Consider the following 27,151-nt stretch of genomic DNA (forward strand, 5'->3'; position numbering starts at 1 on the left):
TTTATCCATTCTTCTGCTTCAGTTATTCTGCCACTGATTCCTTCTATTTTATTTTTCATTTCAGTTATTGTATTGTTCATCTCGTTTGTTTGTTTGTTCTTTAATTCTCCTAGGTGTTTGTTCTTTAATTCTTCTAGCTCTTTGTTAAACATTTATTGCATCTTCTCGATCTTTGCCTCTCTTCTTTTTCCGAGGTCCTGGATCATCTTCACTATCATTATTCTGAATTCTTTTTCTGGAAGGTTGCCTAGCTCCAGTTCATTTAGTTGTTTTTCTGGGGTTTTATCTTGTTCCTTCATCTGGTACATAGTCCTCTGCCTTTCATTGTGTCTGTCTTTCTGTGAATGTGGTTTTCATCCACAGGCAGGATTGTAGTTCTTGCTTCTGCTGTCTGCCCTCTGGTGGATGAGGCTATCTAAGAGGTTTGTGCAAGTTTCCTGATGGGAGGGACTGGTGGTGGGTAGAGCTGGGTGTTGCTCTGGTGGGCAAAGCTCAGTAAAACTTTAATCTGATTGTCTGCTGATGGGTGGGGCTGAGTTCCCTCCCTGTTGGTTGTTTGGCCTGAGGTGACCCAGCACTGGAGGCTACAGGCTCTTTGGTGGGGCAAATGGCCAGCTTTGGGAGGGCTCATGCCAAGGAGTACTTCCCAGAACTTCTGCTGCCAGTGTCCTTGTCCTCACAGTGAGCCACAGCCACCCCCCGCCTCTGCAGGAGACGTTCCAACACTAGCATGTAGGTCTGGTTCAGTCTCCAGTGGGGTCACTGCTCCTTCTCCCTGGGTCCTGATACACACACTACTTTGTGTGTGCCCTCCAAGAGTGGAGTCTGTTTCTCCCAGTCCTGTAGAAGTCCTGCAATCAAATCCCACTAGTCTTCAAAGTCTGATTCTCTGGGAATTCCTCCTCCCGTTGCTAGACCCCCAGGTTGGGAAGCCTGATGTGGGGCTCAGAACCTTCACTCCAGTGGGTGGACTTCTGTGGTATAACTGTTCTCCAGTTTGTGAGTCACCCACCCAGCAGTTATGGGATTTGATTTTATTGTGATTGCGCCCCTTCTACCATCTCGTTGTGGCTTCTCCTTTGTCTTTGAACATGGGGTATCTTTTTTGGTGAGTTCCAGTGTCTTCCTATCGATGACTGTTCAGCAGTTAGCTGTGATTCATGTGTTCTCGCAGGAGGGAGTGAGCACATGTCCTTCTACTCCGACATCTTGAACCAATCTCCTCATAAGCAAGGTTTTTAAATGAATCGAAAGATACTGCTAAAGCATACGGCAGAGTAGTGTTTAATGGGCATGTGAGGTCATTGTTCTTAAACTGGCACAAACCTAAGTCTAACTTGAACAGATTTATAAGCTTGTAAGAAGGCAGAGGAGTCAAAGGAAGGTTCGCTCAGCAGCAGGATCAAATCACATTATAAGCCCTTAGGCAGTTTGCTCCTACAAGGCAAGCAACTTGTCTTGAAACATCCTTATATCCCTAGCACCTAGCCTAGTGCCTAGCACAAAGTAAGCACTGGATAAATGTCTACCGATCTAAACTTCTAACTTTTATTTTCCTTTCTTGCTTTGCCGCAAGGTAAGAATACAAGGGATTCCAGACAGATCATGAGAAGATTCTCTAGCTGGTCAAAAGGTCAAAAAGGCTTCATAATCTTAGAGTTGCAGAGAAAGACTTTCAAAGAATGAACAGCAGAATCATAAAGACAAATATAAATATGAAATGAAAATTTTAAACTTCTTTATATCAGAAAATATAAACAAAATGAAAATTAAAATGACACTAGGATAACTTTTTTAAAACACAGAACTCTTTTTATTAATCTATATAAACTAAAAGTAACCATCTCTAAGGTAAATACTATTAAGTGATTTAGTACTTAAAAGAGAAATTAAAACACCTATGTGTTTGTATAACAGAATATTTCTAGAAGGAAGTTTAAGAATTCACAGATGTTGCAACTGGTATTCTAGAATGGAAGGAAGACATTTTTTCATTATATTATATATCTTATAAAATGTTTCAGTTGCTTACTATGGGCATATATCACTCTTCTAAAAAATGTATCAAAATGGAACCTACATCACAGGTTCTCATGAGAGTTTATGAGTTATGTCAACTTATATATATATATATAAAATATTTAGAATAGTCAATGGATATAAAATGCTCAGCACAGTAAGCAATATTTTAAGGACACAAATAGTATATTATATATAGTGTATACACATGTCTGCCCAAATCGACACAAGGGAAAAAGAAAATACTAAAAATGAACAAAGAATATGAAATATTAATTCACAAAAAATGGTCAATAAGTTTATGGCACATTTCCAATTTCCCTAGTAATCAAATGCAAATAAAAAAGCTTTTTCCCTTTCAGATTTATATAATTTTAAAGGACTGACAAAATCCACTACCAAGAGGTTGAAAGGAGACAAGCAGCCTGATACACTGCTCTTAGTGAGAATGTTAATCTGTACATGAACATCTCATTGGCCCAACAATTCCATGTCAAAGAATTTAACCTAAGGAAATATAAGACAGTTGGAAGAAGGGAACAGCCCCAGTTTTCCCCATACAGGATGCCTGAAACACCAACAAAAACCTGCAATCTTTGTGGCATGAAGAATCAAAGCCACTGGAAAGTGAGAGAGAAAATCCCAGAAAGGAGAGAGGGAGCACAGAGTCCCAGATTCTGTGGCTGACCTCTGAACCAAGCACTCATGAGGCACACTCCAAGTAGCCCAGCTAAGACTAAAAGAAATGATATTTGTGTTTCTACCCCCAACGGGAAAAACAGAGTCTGCAGTGTAAGTTCAGCCAATTTAACTGTTTCAAAAATGACAATACTCAGAGGAACATAATTCAAACACTCGAAAACATATCATTCACAATGTGTAGGATATATTCAAAATAAATATGAATAAAAACACAAGAAAATATAATGTATTCTCAAATGAAAAGGCAATCAACAGAGATGATCCCTAAGATGTCCCAGACATTGAAATTGGCAAAGATTTTTAAAGCAGCAATATCTATGCTCAAGGAAAATATTCTTGTAATGAATGAAAAGACAGGAAATCTCAGATAAATAGAAACTATAAATTCTTAATAAAATATCTGAAATTAAAGACTCACTGGATGGGCAGAATGGAGATGACAGAAGAAAGGATTAGTGACCCTTGAGATAGGTCAATAAAACCTATATAACGTGAAGAATAGGAAGAAGTAAAAGTTCACGAGGGCTTGGTATACACCATGTACACCAACACCTTCTTTTAAGGAAAGAAGCCCACATTAGTTACTATCATTTTTAAGAAGGTTTAGGGAGAAGGAGGGCAGTCAGACACATCACCACCTATTTTTTAACTTAATTTTTATTTTATATTAGAATATAGTTGATGTACAATTTTGTGTCAGTTTCAGGTGTACAGCAAAGTGATTCAGTTATACGTATACATATATCCATTCTTTTTCAGATTCTTCTCCCATGTAGGTTATTACCGAATAGAGTTCCCTGTGCTATACAGTAGGTCCATGTTGATTATCTATTTTATATATAGTAGTTACACTGGCCTGACTATTGTTACATGAGCAACCATGGAGGGATGGGCACAAGGTTAGCTAAGCGACTTCAAAGGTGGCTAGTGTGAATAAATAGTGGACTGTAAAGTCCCTTTTGACCAAGAACAACCTTTTTGGCTGGTCAACAGTACACTCCCCAACACTTCCTCCTTTACTTAAAATTTCTACTTCTTTTAATGAAAATAAACATGATAGTTAATAGTTTTCAAAAAGGCTTCATATTCAAGCTCCCTTTCTGATTTTAATTCTCATTACAATATCATAAGAAAGGGTAGGAAATACGCCTTCTCTTTTCAGATGGATCATACAAAAACATGCCTGAAGTTATAGGGTTACTAGAAGTAACTGACTATCCTATGCTTTTATTCCTGATCTGTTCCCTTTCCTACCTTTAAAATCCAAAATGTGGGTAGAGTTAGAATAAGATTATGAGTTTAAAAAATTCTAGTTCCTTCTTTGTCTCATCTCAAATCCTTAATAAGGGACCATCTTGTGAACAATATTCTGAAGCCAGATTATAACTTAATCACGGAAAATAAACAACAAAAAAGAATTGAGGGAATTCCCTGGTGGTCCAGTGGTTAGGACTGTGCGCTTTCACTGCCTAGGGTGCAGGTTCAATCCCTGGTCAGGGAACTAAGATCCCTTAAGCCAGGTGGTGCAGCCAAAAAAAAAAAAAAGAAGAAGAAGAATTGAATGTAACACATTTCATTTCCATTCCTTTTGTGTTTTTAAACAACAAAATCACAACTAAAACAGCATTTGAAAAGCAAAGATATTCACACTTGGTTTGAGGTTCCCCTTTCTAGTCCATCACTAACCCTGATCTACCCTGAGGTACCAAATCAGTCATGTTCTTTGGCCTAAAAAGATGAGACAGCAATAAATAAGAATGGAAGGGAGATAGACTAGAAAGAGAAGGAAATGGGAAAAAAAGGCCAACATTTTAAATAAGTGACTCTACTGCAATCTGTACTTTATTTCCTTTCAGTGACAATTATACCTTACATTTGAATAGAACTGTAATATATTTTTCAAGGCATTTTCACATTCTATTAGAGCCAGTCTGCCCCCGTAATTCAAGAAAAGAAGCATGGAAGGTACAAATAAGAGTGCTTCATCTGACAAAAAAGAATCAGTGGGCTGTCAACCCAAATTTCTTGTGGGGTTCAAGGTGTTTTAATAAGCTTTTTAATTTGAAAAATGTGGAATTACAAAACATGACAAATGTAAAATTTTGAAAAGAGATTTGATTTCCTTACCTGAAATTGACATGCACATTTCAAACCATCTCCATCTTCTTTACAGACTCCTCCATATTTACACGATGATTCATCACAAACTCTTATATCAGATTCCCTCACATTTAATTCTGTAAAAGAGGAAACATTGTTTCATATATATTTGTCTTTTTTATCCAAAGGTACATATATAGATAAAAGAAAAAATCTTTACACCTCATTCACAAGTATAATAAGACACAACATACAAAAAACAAGTTCTACTGGACACAAAATGTTCAAGATTCTGCAAAGAGAGTCCTACATAATAATATGCCTAAAAGTATATAAAAGCAAAGAAAAATAAAACTCAGGATTTCATATAATTCCCAAAGATAAATCCAAAGAATCTTTATATTTTTCCTGCCAAGAGCTTAAGACAGTCTTCTTACTACTGTCTTAACATTTTAGATTATTTTTCTAGTGTTTAAGTTACTTTTAAGGATAAAAAATAATAACTAAAAAGAATCTTGATTCTTCTGGTACCCAAAATAAGTTTTGGATGATCATTATTCACTCTAGAACAAATAAACAGTTTTAATTACAAAAGAATTATGAAGTAAGCTTGAATCTCATACAACAGGAACATATGGAGCATTTACATGCAAAGAAAGATTCAAAATCTTTCTCAACTTAAATTTTTTAAATGACTGATTTAATTTTACTACCACAGGAAGCAGAGCCTATCAATAATACTAGTATTCTGTGGTCATTCTGTGCCTGTTCCAAAACTGTCAGTCTTATTCTGGAACTATCAAAATAATCTCTCTAGGAAACGTAATAAACTGCTTCCAGGTTAATGCTAAGTAAAGCAGCCAATCACATGGAATTGGGTGAAAACCACTACAAAGACAATTTTCATATCCTCCCTACTGGGAATGAGAGCTGTAACAACAAATGCACTTATACAAACAGTAAACAAATGGTTGCTTAAAAATTCATCCCAGTGTAGAGGTGAACTCATGAGTCTGGGAGCAGAGAGGCCTAAGTTAGCTTCTGACCCTGTGGCTCAATAGCTGAGAGACTCTGGAAAGAGCACAAGATCTCATGAAGCTCTAGATGGAGACAAGGTCTTGGCAAACAGAGCTCAGCGAGCTTTTCTCCAGCAATCCTTCCTCCCTGGTTGTTTTCTACTTCTAGACTTCAAATCAGGACTCGGTGGACTGAGTCAAGGACGTTCTACTTCTCTATCTAGTGACATCTGTCCTGGTTGACCATCATTTCCTCTCTCTGCCCCACTTGTCCTCAGTGCTCTGCAATGTGTCTCAGGTCTCCTCCTCCTAGCTGACCCTCCAACGAGCTGGCAGTCAAGTACCTAAATACACAAGGAGTTGATAGTCACAGTACTTATTTGAGAAGCCACTCTGCACCAAGCACTGCACTAAAGTAAGCATATGTCTATGTAACTATTGGTTACAAAAATTTTTTCTTCTTTTCCTTAAGTGGATATCAGGTGCACAAAATTGGATTGCTCTAAAGTTCAAGCATATGTGTAAAATTTAAAAAAAAAAAAGATGAGTAGAAATGAAAACTACAGGAAACTAATGCAGCTGTTTTGTTGCTCTCTCTGTTTCTCTCACTATTCAAGGCACAAATGACCATCTTTCTATTCTTTCATCCTGGCTCTGGAGGCTTTATGTTCTTGGTTTTCCTCAACTCCCACTTTTTGCTTGTTCTTCTCTTCCCCGCTTAACCTCTTGCATTAGCTCCTGAGGCTCAATCTTAAGTGTGGGTGTTGCTTTTTTCAATCTGCCTACATTCCTACTGGGAACCTGCACAAGGTCCGGGTTGCAATTACTGTCTAATGTACATTGTAAAACCCAAGGAAGATAACTATACATTAATAAAGAACTGCTCTGGAAAAGAAGATAAGAATGCATAATATCTTTGCTCAACCACAGGCTTCATCAATTTAAGGGACCATAGAAATAAAAACAATTGCACAATTTGAGAAATAAAATTTAGTGTATTTCTCTTATTTCTTTTCTTTGTAGCCTTAAAGTTCACACTGGGTTCCAATACAATCACACATACCAAACAAGAACAAAGTTTTTATTTTGTCCATGGGTCAAGATCATGCTCTGAGTTAAGACTTGCTATCCTGGCTTGAGATTCTTTTGAGTTGCAATGTTTTACCTGTTGCATTTTAAAAGTGCAACGAGATTGCAATCTAGAGCCTAAACCCTCCGTGCCACTAAGATTCTCACATCTCTGTGAGAGTTGTTCAAGCATCTGTTTGCATGAGGGACGAAGGAACATTTTTAGAGAATAATCATCCTTACTAAAGTGAGGCAGAAAAGCTCAGCCTGATAAACAAAGCCTTGGTTGGAAAGGAGGAGTGATCCCAAGCACAGGGTGGTATCTCATCCAGACTGCCCCAAAGGGTCATCATGACGAGACCGAGAGGCTAACAATGAGAAACTAAAGAATGCCTTTCACTAAAAACTCTGAAGCACCCAAACAATCCCACTCCTGGGCACATAGCTGGAGAAAACCGTAATTCAAAAAGATACATGCACCCCAATGTTCACTGCAGCACTATTTACAATAGCCAGGACATGGAAGCAACCTAAATGTCCATCAACAGAGGAATGGAAAAAGAAGATGTGGTACATATATATAATGGAATATTACTCAGCCATAAAAAAGAACAGAAATAATGCCATTTGCAGCAACATGGGTGGACCTAGAGATTGTCACACTGAGTGAAGTAAGTCAGACACAGAAAGACAAATATCATATGATATCGCTTATATGTGGAATCTAAAAAAAAAGGGTACAAATGAACTTATTACAAAAAAGAAGTAGAGTCACGAATGTAGAAAACAAACATATGGTTACCAGGGGATGGGGGGGAGGGATAAATTGGGAGATTGGGATTGACATATACACACTACTATGTATAAAATAGACAACTAATAAGAACCTGTTGTATATAGCACAGGGAACTCTACTCAATACTCTCGTAAGGGCCTATATGGGAAAAGAATGTAAAAAAAAAAAAGTGGATACATGTATAACTGATTCACTTTGCTGTACACCTTAAACTAACACAACATTGTAAATCAACTATACTTCAATAAAAGTTAAAAACAAAAACAGGGCTTCCCTGGTGGCGCAGTGGTTGGGGGTTCGCCTGCCGATGCAGGGGACACGAGTTCGTGCCCCGGTCCAGGAAGATCCCACATGCCGCGGAGCGGCTGGGCCCGTGAGCCATGGCCGCTGAGCCTGCGCGTTCGGAGCCTGTGCTCTGCGCGTTCGGAGCCTGTGCTCCGCAGCAACGGGCTTAGCTGCTCCGCGGCACGTGGGATCTTCCCGCACCAGGGCTCGAACCCGTGTCCCCTGCATTGGCAGGCAGATTTTTAACCACTGCACCACCAGGGAAGTCCTCCAACAGTGTTTTATGAGAGGCCCGCGTACCACCAAAAAAAAAAAAAACCAAACAAAGCTCTGAGGCAACAAGACACAAAGAGCTCCACTTTGATACCCACATGACAAGATATAAGAGGGGTAGAAAAGGGGCTAGGACACCTCACCACCCCTGGCGCAGCACACCTGGGCAGGCCAGCACAAAGCCAAGGAGACAGTGGTGTCAGGCTCCAAGGTGCACCTCTGATGTCTAGGGGCAGGTACCAATGCGCAACTTCAGGGGCAGCTAACATCACAAGAAAAACAAGACATGCTGTGTGGCAGCGGCCAGAATACATTAGTGAGCCTACATGGTACACCCCTGGGTAACTCCAAAAATAAACTTGGCAAGGAGGCATTCTGTGGGAGCTAGAGGTCCTACATTAACAGGTAAGGGTGAAAAGTCATGAAATTCTGATTATACTGGTTACTTGTCATGTTTTATTTTACACCTATCTTGCTATCAAATCCATGCTATTTTCATGTGTGTTAATGTGGTAAATATGATTATGTAGTTAGTTGATCAGGAAGCAATTATGTATCTCCTATGTATCTAATATTATGCTAAGAATTTGGGATACACTGGAAAGAACATAACAGGGAGCTTATGATCTTGCTAATAACATGTGGAACAATAAGTGATTAATTCAATATAAATATAGTCTATAATAAGGGGGAAATTGTGTTGTACAGACTATGTTTGCTCTAGGAGTTTCAAGAAGTAGGAAATAAAAATAGATTTGAAGTATAGGGTGCAGTGTCAAAGATGGCAAGACTTGCACTGACCTTGAAAAATTAGTAACACTTTTTCTGATTATAAAACTAATATAGATAGTATCATTACACAAAATTTAGAAATGGCATTGTTTTAATTGCCCACAATATGTGGTAATATTAAAAGAGAGAGAAAAGAATGTTCTTATCTATGAACAATGTAAGTGAAAGCAGAGACACAAATAATTTAATAGTATGCATAAATGTTAATTATCAGTGGTTCCCAAGCCATGTTCCTTAGGAAAACTCATGTCCTAGACTATAATGTACCTTCATTAAAATCAAGTAGAATTTCAGTTTCTCATTTGAAAGGGAAAAGCTTCAATGGAGAGAATGTTCTCATTTTAAGTGAGTTTTTTTTTCACTTAGATTTCTTAAACCCTCACTATCTGAGATACTTCCTTGCTAGCTGTCAACAAAACCAATGTTCAACAAATAGGTAAAGAATATTAATAGAAAAATTCCAACAGTGTTTTATTTTTCTTAATGTATCTTTTTTTTTTTTTTTTTGGCTGCGTTGGGTCTTTGTTGCTGCACACAGGCTTTCTCTAGTTGCGGCGAGCGGGGGTTACCCTTTGTTGCAGTGCGTGGGCTTCTCATTGTGGTGGCTTCTCTTGTTGCAGAGCATGGCATCTAGACCACAGGCTCAGGAGTTGTGGCACACGGGCTTAGCTTCTCCGCGGCACGTGGGATCTTCCCGCACCAGGGCTCGAACCCGTGTCCCCTGCATTGGCAGGCAGATTTTTAACCACTGCACCACCAGGGAAGTCCTCCAACAGTGTTTTATGAGAACACAAGATCATGAATGTCACAAGCTCACAAACATACACTTTAAATTGTTTTGTCATTGTGGCCGTCGTGGCTAATTGCCTACTTTGGATCTATTCTCTCCTTCTTACTTAGTAAGGGAACCCCAATTTTGTTCTGGGAAACAAGGTACTCAGCTAAGTAATCTATTTCCCCAGATCCCTTGTTGTGTACCACAGTTGATATATAAGCACTGTCCATCTTCCTTCCTTATTCCATTCTTTGTTCTGCTTGGAAAGTAAACCTCTTGCCTAAGGTTGTGGAAACCATCTTACATGCGTGAAGGTGAAAGCTACGAGCTAAAGATGGTAGACCAGACAGATGGAGCAAGAGTGTGGAGAGAATTATGGAATCACCACACCCACCCTGGATTTCATCCCTCCAGACTTACTGTTACGGGAAATGAACACATAAAGTCCTTATCATTTAAGCCACTATTGGTCAGGTCACTGATACATGTAAGTTAAAGACAATCCTGACATAATGATTGCATGTAAATTTAAGATAAACATTTCTAAGGAAAGTCTTAAATAATCTGGTGCTACATCACAGTTTACATGATAAAATTACATTATCAAGAACGTCACGACTTTCTGGTGCTCTGACCCCTCCCAAATTTGAGAACTACTGCCTTAGCTCAAACTCAGTATAGTAGGAATTCTATATTGGGATCATCTTCTGAATGTTACTTCTTTTCAAGTATTCTGTTCAGTACCAGGCATCAAGAGGGCACTCTACTACCTGTCAGTGATGATGATAATTACACACCTGCCTTCCTGAGCCCAAAATGGAAATTCAGCAAAAAGGATGAGCCATTTCTAAGGCCCTCAAAACTCAGTTCTCCAAATAGAAATATTTTACACAAGGAATCACTCAGCAGAGTGGCTCAAAACAGAAACACTTTGCTCTGGTTACAAATGTGCCAGACATATAATTCTCTAAATGTAAAACTTGTCTCAATTTTCATTAGCATTTCAAAGCTGGGGAACAATACACAGTAAGCGAAGGAACCCTACTTACTGTGAACCTGAACTGCCAGAATCCCCAACTTTTGGCAGCACTAACTAGGTTCAGGCTGCAGTTCAAAATGAGACCTATTAGCACTCCAGAATGATGTGACTTTCCTACCACCGTTCCAATTAAACAGAAGGTAGTTGGAGGATCTTATGAGTTAGCTAGAAATTACAGAAGCCAAAAGTGAATTCACTTTGGAAATGTTACGACAGAATTGAGGGCTTCTCAGTCTCGGCACTACTGACATTTTGGGTTAGCTACTTCTTTGTTGGGGGCGGGGGCCATCCTGTTCACTGCAGGATGTTCAGCAACATCCCTGACCTCCACTCACTAGACGCCAGTAGGATCAGCTGTAACAACCAAAAATGTCTCAACATTACAAAACGTCCCCTAGGGAACAAAATCACCCCCAGGTTAGATCCACTATAAAAGATAAAATGAAAGGCTTTACATTTAATTCTCTAACACAATCATTACAAAGAAAGTAAGTCAAATAAGCAGCAATCTGCAAGATCTCTGCACATTACTACGGCTGTTTTTCACTTCAATAGGAGGACCTAAATATACTGCCTCCAAGTTTATGTCAAGTCCTGGCTCAGAGTGGGTGCCCCTCCTTTAATAATGTCTTAACCTCTAGAAAGCCTGGCTTCTTCCCCCTTCATATCAAAACTCTATCAAAGGTCAACATGACCTCTACTCTAAAGATCCATACCTTTTTTCTTAGTCTTACAACTCTTTTCTTGACCTTTCTACAGCAATTGACACACCTGGCCTCCCCTTCCAAACGAATCATCTTGATTATCCCCCCAACTCTCTGACCACTTCCCTTTTAATCACTTCTTTTCCCTTCTCCTACTGCTCAGTCCATGTCACTCTTAGAATTTATTCCCAATTTAATCAACTCTCCAGATTAACCAAAGTGTGCCTTTCTCTGTAAAACATACAAACCAATGCCCATGGCTCAATGAATCCTCAAGGCTACTAGGTCACTCTCTAGAACATTCACGAGTACTTTAGCTCCAACCAGGAGAGCAGCTCTTGTGCTTCAAGAGTCAGTTATGTATGTTATACAGCTTGTGTATGCCAACTGTATTTGTTATTGTAATTCTGTGGTTTCAACTCTTCATAAGAGTGAAAATAAATTGTTTCTATGAAAGCAAAATTGAATTCTACAGAAAGACTTAAGATGAGTTGCTTTTTACAAATAGCTATTGCCTTAGGTGTAGGCAAGATAAAAACCTAGATTTTTGTATCCACAAGTCTTTAAGTTCCTTTTTAAAGACGTTAGAACTGGAATGTGTACTCAATGCATTATGAATCTAGTTTATTCAAGAAAGGGGAAATTCCAGCTCTTCTCAAAGAAAAATTCTGGGACCTCTTTCAAAATACCATTTAATAAATATATATTTTTAAGTTAAAACGCTACATGCATTTATGAATTATTTTGTCACTCCACACTTAAAAAACTTTGATTAACCAACTACCAGAATCTTAAAGCACTGAGACAAGATGGCTCCTACTATATATAAAAATATTCTGCCCTCAGCCATCCCATTGTGATATCTCATTTTACTTCTTCTCTCTCAGCATTCTCATGCACTCCCACCACTCAAGTCTCCAGTTGCTTTTCCCCAACCTTATTAAGCCACTTCCATCTGCTTTTGCCAATGCTATTTCCAGCCTTCAGAGCATTGTTGGGCAAAGTCCTATAAATGAATAAATAATACTTAACAATAAGTATACTTTAAGTACTTATCAACACGTGGAAATTTTCAGTTCATCGCCAGTTGATTCCTTATTGACTCCCCTCCAGGACATGTTCAAACTCTGTACGTCGTTCTTAAGAAAATGTCAATGGGTTTATTCTCATTCTCTAGATGTTTATAGTATTTGGGAAAACCTGCATACCAATCCAGTCTTACAGGACCCCTGTAGGATGTTTTCACTCCCAAAAACACTCCAGCTTGTTCACGATCCCATATCCAACTGCCTACAAGACAGTTCCATGATCTCTACACTGAAAACAGTGGAAATATTAAGAATATTTAATGTTTAAATATTTAAACATTAAAATATCACCAGGAAATGGTGTGACACAGCCATGAAACATTAAACAGCTGTTTAAAAGGTTGTATATATTATATAGCAATGTGGAAATAGCTGATGAACGTCAAGTGAAAAGGCAGAAGACAAAGCTATACACATACACCAAGCTAATGTATAAAAAACACATATAAGGGGCTTCCCTGGTGGCGCAGTGGTTGAGAGTCCACCTGTCGATGCAGGGGACACGGGTTCGTGCCCTGGTCCGAGAAGATCCCACATGCCGCGGAGTGCCTGGGCCCGTGAGCCATGGCCGCTGAGCCTGCGCGTCCAGAGCCTGTGCTCCGCAACGGGAGAGGCCACAGCAGTGAGAGGCCCACGTACAGCAAAAAAAATAAATAAATAAAACACATATAGGAAAATCCAGCCAGGAAAAAACAAAAGTTGGTTAACAGGGGCTGTGTTTGCACCAGTTGAACATGGATGATTTTTTCTCTTTAGAAGTTTCTATACCAGTTATATTTAATGGGGGAAAAGACTCAATGTGATTTCAAACAACCCCAGAGACAGCTTGCCATACAATGGACAAAGTGTGAGTTTGGGGGTCAATACGGGCCAGGTTCACATGTTGGTGCTTAACATTGTAGAGTATACCACCTTCCCTAGGTATTGTAATGATTAGATGAGATAATGTATTAAAAAGCAACAGTACCTAGAACAAGTAGGTATACAACAAAGATTCACTTCTTCTCTTTCCCCAGACCAGTTTGAGAGATACCTTTAATGACACAAATCATTGAAAATCAAACAACAGATCTATCTAGGAAATGTTGACTTCAGGGACTTCCCTGGTGGTGCAGTGGTTGGGAGCCCGCCTGCCAATGCAGGGGACTCGGGTTCGAGCCCTGGTCCGGGAAGATTCCACATGCCACGGAGCGACTGGGCCCATGCGTCACAGCTACTGAGCCCACGTGCCACAGCTATTGAAGCCTGGGTGCCCTAGAGCCTTAGAGCCTGTGCTCTGTAGCAGGGGAGGCCACTGCAATGAGAAGCCCGTGCACCACAACTAGAGAAAGCCCGTGTGCAGCAACGAACATCAATGCAGCCATAAATAAATAAATTTATTTTTTAAAAAAATGTTGACTTCAGTCTCAGCAAATGAGATGAATTAGGAATTAAATTCTCTTCAACTTGTTTACTAAATTAACCATATTACATTACTGATTTTCTGCTATAAAGATATGAGGGGGAAAATAAACTACACTCATACTTCATGATATAAAACCAAAAGCAGTTTACATTAATATTAAACAGCATCCGCAGCAGAGATGACTAAAAGTTCTCTAAGCTATATTTAACGAAGGAAATTCACATGTGCCACATAATTATCTGACTCCAATACTTTTCATCCCATTCTGCACACTACTGCCAAACCACCCTTTGTTAAACACCACTTTGATCATGTCAATCCTCAACCCCAACACCTACAATCATTCCCTGCTGCCTACTTCAATTCTAAATTCCTCTATGTCAGTATGCTTCAGGCAAGGTGATGGGGAGGACAGTCTATTGCAGGATCAGAAAGAAATACCTAGATCTTGAGCTGGGTATTAATGGTACCCAGGGTCTTTCTAGCCCTTTCAAAGATCTCGAACTTCAACACTCTTTCCCTTACTATTTCTCACTAGCTTGGCAAACCTGTGTGCTTCACTCTCACAGATATATAAACTGAAGTCCTATATGGTTGCCAGGGGACAGGGACAGAAGAGTATTGGGACTGTTAATAGGTATGGAAATTCTTTTGGGGGGCAATGGAAATGCTTTGTAATTAAATAGTAGATAGTGGTGATGGTTGCATAACTGAATATATTAAAAAAAACACTGAATTGTATAAAATGGTGAGTTTTATGTTATGTGAATTTATATCTCAATAAAAAATTAAAAAGTTTAAGAATCAGAAAAAATAATCACGTTACCTAAATTAAAAAAAAAAATGAACAGGCATTATAATTCAGTGTTTAAGAGGCAGACCCTAGAATCAGACCTCCTAGATCAGTATCCTGGCTCTATCACTTATCAGCTATGTGACACCTTAGTAATTTACCACTCTGTGCCTCCGTTCCCTCATCTGTAAAATGGGGACAATAACACTAGGGACAATAACAGTACCCATCTCACAATGTTGATGAAGGATTAAATAAAGATAGGGAAAGCACTGAGAGCAGTGCATGACATGTCATAAGTGCTATGTTAAGTGTTTGCTATTATTTTTTTATTAACACCAGCTCTGGAGAAGGTGTGGAAAATGAGCACTCAAACCAACTATACCAGTATAAATTGGCAGAACCTCTCACAGGATAATATGGCTGTATACATGGAAATTTTAATTGTCTCTATGCCTTAACCCCACAATTCTATTCCTAGGAAATTATGATGGGGATAGAAGACAAAACATATAAAAACGTAGGTACAAGATTGGTAACATCAGCTTTTTTTTTTATAGCAGCAAAGTGGAAAAAAACCTAAGTGTCCATATGTTGGGAATTAATTAAATAAGGTATTGATGAAATATTATGCAGCCATAAAAGTATGCAGCAGAAACACATACACTGATATGGAAAGACCAAAATCCATTATGAAGTGAAAAAAAGCAGGTTATAAAATTATATAGGGACTTCCCTATGTTTACATAAGTATTTTAAAATTCTGCATGTATATTCAGTGTATTTCCTCCATCAAAAAATTTAAAATATCAATAAATAAATCTAAATACAAAAAAACACCCTCTGGTTCTATTTCTTTTTTCTTTTTTTGGCCGCTCCACATGGCTTGTGGAATCTTAGTTCCCTGACCAGGGATCGAATCTGGGCCCACAGCAGTGAAAGTACTGAGTCCTAACTACTGGACCGCCAGGGAATTCCCATCTCTGGTTCTATATCAAACCATTATTCCTTAGTGTCTGCAATACCAAATGGAATGGGAGGTAGCCAGAAACCAGAAGTCACCCACAAGGACAGAAATCTACAAAACAACCTGCAAGTTGGCACGGAAGAAACTGGTATTAACTATTCTAAAAGAGAACTTTAAAAAAACTTCACAAACTCTGGTGCATTAGAAAGAGTTCCAGATTCAGAGTTTTGATTATTTGATTAAGTAACTATATAATCTTGGCCAACACTAAATCTCTCTGAGAAATCCCAGTTCCCTAGAGTAAAAATGGGTATAATAATCACTCCTCTGAGGGTTGCAAAGATTAAATGACATCTTTACAAAAGACCACTGGAAACTGTAAAGGTTACTTCTCCCCTCTGGGACAGAAACTCTGATACAACCACAACCTTAAACCATGGCAAACTGTTATAAAATAGTGAATAATTTTTTTAAAACTAAGTTTAATTAAATGGTAATTAGGAAGCACTTATGGTCTGAACATGGAGAAGGAAACAATGGTAAACATAATGGCACCACCTAAAAAATATCTCAAACTACTTTAAAGTGAAAAAAACTATGAAAAAATGAACACAAGACACTAAACAAAGACTGAGCTGACTTGTGAACAATAGAGGATCTAAATATACAATAAGGCTAGAAACAACAGAATTGAAATAGAAATAACAGCAGTTTAGATTCACTTGTAAAACAGTATTATACGAAAGCTGACAAGGCAAAATAAGGTAAACTGAAAAATTCCAAAAGATCTGTCCTGTGAACAATAGTGGCTCCAGGTTAAACAGCATATGCCAAAGCAAACACCCATATCAAGGAAAAAGTTCAAACTTTTTCTGGTATAAATTGAAATCGTTTCAGCATAAACATTACGATACTGCAGAGGGGAATGGCAATCATCACAGACTTCTTCTTTACATTTTTCCATATTCCTCAAATTTCTTATATCAAACAAATACTGCCTTTATAACAAAGAAAAAAGGTGTGGGATTTTTTTTTCCTTTTTTTTTTCTTTTCTTTGCTTTTTTTTTTTAAACCATGGAAAAGAAAGACTCAGAATATTTGCACAAAAATGAGAAAAATGGCGCCATGGCTGAAAAGTTTCTGAAGGCAGAAGAATATGTTAAGAACTTTAGAATTCAAAGACTGATGAAACTACTGAGCCATGAAAAATACATGACACTTGTAAAAAGGAAATAGATTCAAATAGTAACAAAAGATTAACAGTAAATCATCTAATAAACTAAAAGCAAATACTGAGGGAGTTTTAAGATTTAAACATAGAATTTCAAAGTGCATGAGAAGAAAAATATGCAAAATCCTAAATGCTTCGTTTCTCCCATGAGAGAAGCTAATGATGGAATTAATAGTAAGAATAATGAAAATAGTTCTGCTAAAACAATGTTTCTAATAATGTAAAAAAGGGGGGAGAGGGAAGGAGGAGGTAAATGGGTTGACATTATCTCCCAATTCAGCTTTTACAAAATTGAGGGCTTCCCTGGTGGCGCAGTGGTTGAGAATCTGCCTGCTAATGCAGGGGACACGGGTTCGAGCCCTGGTCTGGGAGGATCCCACATGCCATTGAACAACTAGGCGCGTGAGCCACAACTACTGATCCTGCGCGTCTGAAGCCTGTGCTCCCAACAAGAGAGGCCGCGATAGTGAGAAGCCCATGCACCGCGATGAAGAGTGGCCCCCACTTGCCGCAACTAGAGAAAGCCCTGGCACAGAAACGAAGACCCAACACAGCCAAAAATTAATTAATTTTTTAATTGAAAATTTACACGCCATTAGAGAAATCACATATATAGGAGAAATGAGGGATAACATATATGAACTTAAAAGATGGTTGGTTATAATAAAAAAGACAATAACAAGTATTGGCCAGAATATGGAGAAATTAGAGCCCTCAGACATTGCTGGTGAAAATGTAAAACGGTGCAGCCACTTATGAAAACAGTTTGGCAGTTCCTCAAAATGTTAAACATAGACTTACCATGTGACCCAGCAATTCTACTCCTAGGTATGTACCCAAGAAAACTGAAAACATATGTGCACACAAAAACGTGTGCATGAATGTTCATAGTGGCATTATTCATAATAGCTCAAAAGGAGAAACAAACCAAATGTCCATCAGGTGATGAATGGATAAACAGAATGTGGTATTATTCATACAATGAACTATTATTTGGTCATAAAGAGGAATGAAATTCTGAAACATGCTATGACATGGATGAACCTTGAAAACATTATGCTAAGTGAAAGAAGCCAATCACCAAAGGCCACATATTGTATGATTCCACTTATATGCAATGTCTAAACTTGGCAAATCTACAGCAAAAGATAGATTAGTGGTTGCCTAGGGCTGTGGGAGTGGGGTTTGGGGAGTGACTGCTAAAGAATATGAGGTCTCTTTTGGGGAGGACAAAAAAGTTCCAAAATTGATTGTGGTGATGGTTGCACAACCTTGCGGCTATACTAAAAACAACTGGATTTTACATTTTAAAAGATAATCATGATCATGGAGGGTAGCACAAATATCATAATTACTTCACTTAATGTAAACGGGCTGAATACCTATGAAAGCAGAATGGTCTACATATACATTGGGAAACAAATCCCAACACTTAAAAACTAAAAAACAAACACAAATCCAAAAAGGAATGGGCAACATTATGACTTCAGGAGATTCTTTAAATCTGCCTTGCACAAAAATAAAAAGTACAACAAAAAATGAAACAAAAACTATACAATGTATATGTCCCTAACAGAATAACAAAAATATAAGAAAAATTGTGAAAAATAAACCCGTATCATAACTGGAGGCTTCAATGTTTCATTAACAATAGACAACTACACAAAGAATTAAAAGTACAGAACTGATATAAAGCATAAATTAAACCATTTCCCTTGGTAGGAGCCAACTTGGCAGAGTCAGGTTCAGAAAAGAAAGATTTAGATACATAGATATAGATATAATATAGATATAGATGTAAGGTAGATAGAGATATACATACATAGAGATAGATAGACTTAGATACAGAAAGAGACTATGATAGAGCAAATGTGGTGAAACCTTAACTGGGAAACCTGGGTATACTACATCAACTTACCTCAAAGTTTAAAATTCAAAAAAAATTTTTAAGTTTAAGTAAAATTAATAGTTATATAATAGGAAGACTTCCCTGGTGGCACAGTGGTTAACAGTCCGCCTGCCAATGCAGGGGACACGGGTTCAAGCCCTAGTCCGGGAGGATCCCACATGCCACGGAGCAACTAAGCCCATGCACCACAACTACTGAGCCTGCGCTCTAGAGTCCGTGAGCCACGACTGCTGAGCCCACGTGCCACAACTAATGAAGCGCGGACGCCTAGAGCCCGTGCTCCGCAACGGGAGAGGCCACCGCAGTGAGAGGCCCACGCACTGCGGGGAAGAGTGGCCCCCGCTCGCCACAACTAGAAAAAAGAAAGCCCACGTGCAGCAACGAAGACCCAACGCAGCAAAAAATAACTAAATAAATTAATTAATTTTTTTAAAAAAGTTATATAATAGGAGACTAAGAAGCCAAGGAAATAACACTTTATTTTCTGAGGTATATTTCATAAAATGTGTTCTCATACTAGAACGCAGAGACACAGCCAGTTTTAATGTGAAAACCTAGAAATGCTATGACACATTCTTAGACCATAATGCAAAACCAAAAAACAATCTATCCGTAACATATCTAAATTCATAAATTTTACAACAATGATGAAAGGAATGTTATCAAAAATGCCTGTGGTCTTAAGGGAAAAGAAAAACAATGATCTGTTTCCACCTCAAGAATTTAGAAAGAAAAAAAAGGGAAAGTTGAAAAAGAGGAAGTACTAAAACTAAGATATAAAATTAATAAAGGAAAACTAAATATGATAAAAATATCGTTAGAGAGTGTTTCAAGGAAAATCGTATAGTCAGAGATAGCAGGGTAGCTTTCAAATACGAAGAGGTAGGAGGTGGATTCAAGGCAAAGGTTGAGAAGGAAAAGAACAGAGTGCAGCACTGTGGGTGGAAATGTAAATTGATACAGCCACTATGGAGAACAGTATGAAGGTTCCTTAAAAAACTAAAAATAGAACTACCATTATGACCCAGCAATCCCACTACTGGGCATATACCCTGAGAAAACCATAATTCAACAAGAGTATGTACCACAATGTTCATTGCAGCACTATTTACAATAGCCAAGACATGGAAGCAACCTAAATGTCCATTGACAGATCAATGGATAAAGAAGATGTGGCACATATATACAATGGAATATTACTCAGCCATAAAAAGAAACAAATTTGAGCTATTTGTAGTGAGGTGGATGGACCCAGAGTCTGTCATACAGAGTGAAGTAAGTCAGAAAGAAAAAAACAAATACTGTATGCTAAAACATATATATGGAATCTAACAAAAAAAAATGGTTCTGAAGAACCTAGGGGCAGGACAGGAATAAAGACACAGAAGTAGAGAATGGACTTGAGGACACAGGGAAGGGGAAGGATAAGCTAGGATGAAGTGAGAGAGTGGCATGGACATATATACTACCAAATGTAAAATAGATAGCTAGTGGGAAGCAGCCGCATAGCACAGGGAGATCAGTTTGGTGCTTTGTGACCACCTAGAGGGGTGGGATAGGGAGGGTGGGAGGGAGACGCAAGAGGGAGGAGATATGGGGATGTATGTATACGTATAGCTGATTCACTTTGTTATAAAGCAGAAACTAACACACCATTGTAAAGCAATTATACTCCAACAAAGATGTTAAAAAAAATAAAAGAACAGTGCAGCAGAAGTTGCAAGGAGTACAGGCAGGAGAGGTGCTCAGATGGTAAGGGTTTGAAACTGCAGAAATAAGGATTTGCATTTAAGTTGGTGATGGTGAGTAACAGGAATGAGGGAAGGAATACAATTTGACCCTCCTCCAAACAGGCTCTCCATCCCAAATCAAGAGCATCACAGTTCATCCCGCCTCCTATGGCAGGTGATCCAGAAGCTAAGGGAGAAAAAGGTCAATGAAAGGATGGCTGGGTAGGGACTAACAAAGTGAACAGCTGATGCTCCACTAGACAACTCTGGAGGATTTTTGCCACGTGGCAGGAGCCTAATGTTACCAATACCTCCAAGTTTAGAAGGGCAGACCACAATCCAGATTTTTAAGTGACACCTCAAGATTTTTAATGGTTAACAACCAATGCAATTTTTAAAAATACAGTACAGGCCAAACAAGTCCTCTGAGTTCTCCCCATTTCCACTACTGTTATCTTTCACCATGCTCCCAGTCTCTTCCCTTCTCCCTTTCATCTTCAACAATTCCAGACTTTGTTTTCTAAAACCACAATGTCACTCGAATCCTTTAAGTTTCCCTTTGTCTTCAGAGCCAAGTGCCAAACCTTCAGCTCAGCCTTCAAGGCCTTCCTCTAACATGGTGGCAGTTGTGTGACTCACCTCCTGCCTTAATCCCCACATCCCAGTATCCCCAAATATTCCCCTCACTGTCACATCTTTGTACCTTTTCCAACAGCATTCCCATGGCCCAGAGAATACCCCTTCCAACTCTTCTCAGTTTCTACGTTCATTCAGTCATTAATTCCACAAATAAATATGAGATGGGGGGCTTCCCTGGTGGCACAGTGGTTTAGAATCCGCCTGCCAATGCAGGGGACACGGGTTTGAGTCCTGGTCCAGGAAGATCCCACATGCCGCGGAGCAGCTAAGCCCGTGCGCCACAACTACTGAGCCTGTGCTCTAGAGCCCGTGAGCCACAACTACTGAGCCCGCATGCCACAACCACTGAAGCCTGCACGCCCTAGAGCCCATGCTCCGCAACAAGAGAAGCCACCGCAATGAGAAGCCCGTGCACTGCAACGAAGAGTAGACCCCGCTCGCCTCAACTAGAGAAAGTCCGTGCGCAGAAACAAAGACCCAACACAGCCAAAAATTAATTAATTAATTTTAAAAAATGTATGAGATGGGCATCTAATTTTGTGCCAGACACAGTTCTAGGCACAGATAACACAGCAGTGAAAGAAACAGACAAAAATCCCTGCCCTCATGGATCTACACAGAGGAGTCAGAGAATAAGTAACATGTATAACAGGTCACACAGGAAAAGGTGCTTTGGAGCAGGAAGAAAACATAAATGAGGATTCAAGTGGAAGAGGGGCAGAAGGGGTGGAAGGTGGAAAAGCGTGCAATTTTAGGGCATCATTTTGCAAGTGATGTTAAAGACGTGAAGGAGATGAGGGGATAAACAACTGGGACAAGAAGGTTCCAAGCAAAAGGAACATCAACAGCAAAGGCCTCAGGCAAAAGTGGGGCTGGTGTTTCAGGCTCACATTCTGCCTGTAAAACCCAGCTAGAGTGCCACTTATTCAGAGAAAGTGTTGTTTTGATGCCTAGAAATCAGAATTATTCATTCCCTCAACACTGTATCTGTATCTTCCTTAGGGCACCTTGCATAGTGGAAACTCTCACTGATGAATTAATCATAAAAGTCAGGTAGAGCAAGGAATCATTTTTTAAAATGACACATAATTATAGCCATTTTTAACTTTAAACATATAAATGTACATTCATTTCCCCATGTGCCATCAAGACCTCCGGGTCTGCCAAATGCAGCCCCCCCCTTCCTTGGATAAACCACACTCATAGTCCGTTATCTACAATGTCCGTTTTCCTCTCTTTTACAGTAGAACGGGACTTTAAAATACTTGCAAAGTTTGCTAGGAGCAGAGTCCTTCCAGAGATTTATAAGGTTTCCCCAATCTGTTTCAGCTGTCTTTACCACAATGTAATTCATTGAAAGGCAATTCTTTCAGCTTCATGCCTTTATCAAGTCTTTCCAAAGCAATGCATAAAAACAATTCCTCGTGCATTCACATTTCATCTATTTGAGTAATATTTACTAATTTATACTCACAACTACCAGTGGTATAAGTAAATCTGAGAACAAACACAACTGATTCTTGGTAAGCAGAGAAATCAAATGATACACAGACAAACCAGAGTTAACCTACCCCTGGAGCATCTGTGTGCTGTGGGATTTGGACAGTATGGTTTACTAAGGGAATGTTTAATACAGAAAGTTAAAATCAAGCCCAGCAAAGGATCTGAATAGACATTCTTCCAAACAAGATATATAAATGGCCGTTACGCATATAAAAATGTGCTCAACGTCATTAGGGAAATGCAAATCGAAACCACATTGATCCACAACTTCAACTAGGACTCCAACTAAGATGACGATAATCAAAAAGACAATAACAAGTGTTGGAGAGGATGTGGAGAAATTGGAACCCTCATACAGTGCTGGGGAAAATCTAAAATGGTTGTAGCTCCTTTAAGAAAGTTTGCTAGTTCCTCAAAATGTTAGAGTTAAACAAGAAAATTGAAAACATATGTCCACACAAAGACTTGTACATGAATGTTCACAGCAGCATTTTTCATAAAGCCAAAAAGAGTAAACAACCCAAATGTCCATCAACTGACAGAAAACCAAAATGTGCCATATACATCCATACTGTGGAATATTACTCAACCATAAAAATGAATAAAGTTCTGATACATGCTACAACATGGATGACTCCTGAAAATGTCAGGCTAAGTGAAAGAAGCCAATCACAAAAGGCCACATACTGTATGATGCCATCTATATGCAACGTCCAAAATAGGCAGATCCATAACGTCAGAAATAAGATTAGTAGTTGCTAAGGGCTGGGGGGAAAGAGGAACATGGAATCACTGTTAATAGGTGTGGGATTTCTTTTTGGGGTGAAATGTCTTGGAATTAGATAGTGGTGATGATTGTACAACTTTGTGACTATACTAAAAATCACTTAACTGTACACCTTTTAAAAATTCCAATGCTAAAAAAAAAAAAAAAATTCCAATGCTGTCAGTGTTCAATAAATGCTTACTTTTGAGTGGGGTGGAGGGAAGAGGGAGAAAGCCCAGGTCTAGTAAATAGAAATTTCCTGTGTATATTTATAAGAGGCTAACTAACCACCTCTGTTGGAACATAAGGCCCTTGAAGGCAGAGATGACCTCTCATATATTCCCTTAATATCTAGTATATTAGGTTATACTAGGCAGGTATTCAATCAAGTTTCACTAAATAAGTTAATAAACACCCACATATTACATACCAGGGAGCTAGAAGTGTCCTGATAAAGATTTTATACTAATTTGGAAAAATTCACTTTTTATTCCCCAAAATCCTGAATTGCCACTAACAAGGCACTTCTGTTAGGTCCCATTTGTTTATTTTTGTTTTTATTTCCATTACTCTAGGAGATGGATCCAAAAAAATATTGCTTCAAATTTATGTCAAAGAGTATTCTGCCTATGTTTTTCTCTATGAGTTTTATAGTATCCGGTCTTACATTTAGGTCTTTAATCCATTTTTAGTTTACTTTTGTACATGGGGTTAGAGAATGTTCTAATTTCATTCTCTTATTTGTTTGTTTGTTTGTTTATTTTTTGCCATGCCACACAGCTTGCAGGATCTTAGTTCCCTGACCAGGTATCAAACTTGGGTCCCGGCAGTGAAAGTGCCAAGTCCTAACTATGACCACCAGGGAATTCCCTCCAATTTCATTCTTTTACACATAGCTGTGCAGTTTTCCCAGCACCACTTATTGAAGAGATTGTCTTTTCTCCATTGTATATTCTTGCCTTTGTCATAGATTATTTGACCATAAGTGCATAGGTTTATTTCTGGGCTTTGTATCCTGTTCCATTGATCTATATGTCTGTTTTTGTGCCAGTACCATACTGTTTTGATTATCGTAGCTTTGTAGTATAGTCTGAAGTCAGGGAGCATAATTCCTCCAGCACCGCTCTTCTTTCTCAACATTGCTTTGGTTATTCAGGGTCTTTTGTGTTTCCATACAGATTTTAAAATTTTTTGTTCTATTTCTATGAAAAATGCCATTGGTAACTTGATAGGGATTGCACTGAATCTGTAGATTGCCTTGGACAGTATGGTCATTTTATTTATTTATTTTTTAATTTATTTATTTCTGGCTGCATTGGGTCTTTGTTGCTGTGTGCAGGCTTTCTCTAGTTGTGGCAAGTGGGGGCTACTCTTCGTTGTGGTGCATGTGCTTCTCATTGCGGTGGCTTCTCTTGCTGCAGAGCACGTGCTCTAGGCACGTGGGTTTCAGCAGTTGTGGCTCACGGGCTCTAGAGTGCAGGCTCAGTAGCTGTGGCGTACGAGCTTAGCTGCTCCACAACATGTGGGATCTTCCCAGACCAGGGATCGAACCCGTGTCTCCTGCATTGGCAGGCGGATTCTTAATCACTGTGCCACCAGGGAAGTCCCAGTATGGTCATTTTAACAACATTGATTCTTCCAGTCCAAGAACACGGTATATCTTTCCATCTGTTGTGTCATTTCAATTTCTTTCATCAGCGTCTTACAGTTTTTGGAATACAGATGTTTTGCCTCCTTAGGTAGGTTTATTCCTAGGTATTTTATTCTTTTTGATGTGATGGTAAATGGGAGTGTTTCCTTAATTTCTCAACGAGGCACTTCTCTTAATCTGAAGTTTATATCATCCATTTATATCATCCTTACCACCACCACAATCCAGAGGATCCACTTCTAATTCCCGTGACATTTTAAAAACCTACTTCAAATTCTCCACCTTACGTCTCTCACCAGTGCAGCTTGTTGGTCTCTCTGAATGTTTTTCTTTCTCTTTAACCCCATTCCCTAAGACATCTATGTCTCACATGTTTAGCCTCATTTTTTCTTCTCTAACACCCTAGAGCCAAAAAAGACTATTATCATTATCTCCACATTATAAATGAAAAGGGGGGGGCATGTCTAAGGTTACCTGGTCTCCTGGGTTCAAGGTTCATTTTTCTTCACATAAATCCTGTATTTCCAGACTTTTTTCTCTTTGGATGAACATGGAGCTTTCTGATAAGTTAGATTTTTAAAAGAATAAGTACAAATAAAAAGATAAAATCAAAACAGTAAGTATAAAGTCCACAATGAGTGGAGAACTGAGACAGAGGACAATTTTTTTTTAAGTCTGGTTTAGAACAAGAAGAGATAAACAAAGGGCCCACTGCTTAGGGAAGATGTTGTAATATCAAGAAATAACAGGGATAATACAGATCCTTTCAGTTTCTTCTTTGTTTACGTAATCTTCTCCAAAGAGCATGATCTTCAAACTAGGAAAGGTAGAACTCTGATAAAACAAAGCTAACATCTAAGGTAAGTGGCATGGAAAGTGGACAGTAATGGAATAGAGATCTTCAAACTAGGAAAGGTAGAACTCTGATAAAACAAAGCTAACATCTAAGGTAAGTGGCATGGAAAGTGGACAGTAATGGAATAGAGAGCTAGTTCAAAAGAATTTGCTTTCTGATCCAAACAAATCATACTCCATGGTACTGAAAAAACTTTAAGATCTGACTGCTGATTATCTAAGCTGTCTTGACAAGGTGCCAGAAGACCAGAAATGAGAGAATGCATTCTCAATTTTCAAAAAAGGAGAAATGGAAATCCAGAAAAAAAATCCATAAGTGAAGTTGCCACATATCCACTGAAAAACTCTAGAATGGGTAAATAAGTTTTTGAACACAATAAAAAGAAAAGGCCACCATGTGCTCTTGATTAAGGCAGACTATATGACATTTGCTTTTTGATATGATTACTAAAATGGAAAATGGATGATACAGACATATATATATACTGATTCAAACAAGACAATCTGACAGAATCTTTTAATGATAGGCTGGCGAACAAAACGGGAAAATGTTGAACAGCAGAAACTCAAAAATCTGTCAAATGCAACTAGGAGGATGCATAGCTGGCTGAACATCTGGTTGATTAATGTATCAACATCAATCGATTTAGAAGCAAGTCAGCAGTAAAATATCCCATAGTTCCATTCTTTTCCACAATCTAGACAACTTCTATTAATTTAATAAAGCCCCAGATCTGCTCTTCACGTTTACAAGGGCCACAAAGCTGTGAGTGACCCAACTTACACAGCCAGACAGAATCAGGCTTCAGAAAGGTCAGAGTAGGCTGAAATGACGGTCCAAAACCCAAAATGAAAATCAACAGGGAGTCAAGGCCAGCATTTAGATTTTAAAACTCAAACGTGTAAAGGAGTAAACTTTGTGGAAAATACCTAGGTAATAAAAGCTACTAAAAAAATCTATGCACAATCTCAACCTGCATTAATAGATGCCTATGTTCAGACTGGAGTATTATAGCTCTCTAATTAATCAACTTAAAAAAATTTA

General features: G+C 38.6%; 1 protein-coding gene across 1 annotated transcript in view; it reads right to left on the minus strand.

Moving 5' to 3' along the window:
• TMEFF1 (transmembrane protein with EGF like and two follistatin like domains 1) overlaps positions 1 to 27,151 on the minus strand; it is a gene marked incomplete at its 5' end in the record, with an annotated part of 92,685 nt that overhangs the window by 62,078 nt on the left and 3,456 nt on the right. The window contains one exon of the mRNA XM_082655964.1: positions 4,849 to 4,958. Coding sequence (XP_082512090.1) covers positions 4,849 to 4,958 — 110 coding nt within the window. The remainder of the gene's footprint in view (positions 1 to 4,848; positions 4,959 to 27,151) is intronic.

This window comes from Grampus griseus (genome assembly GCF_964374135.1).
Source record: "Grampus griseus genome assembly, chromosome: 6".
Taxonomy (NCBI): domain Eukaryota; kingdom Metazoa; phylum Chordata; class Mammalia; order Artiodactyla; family Delphinidae; genus Grampus; species Grampus griseus.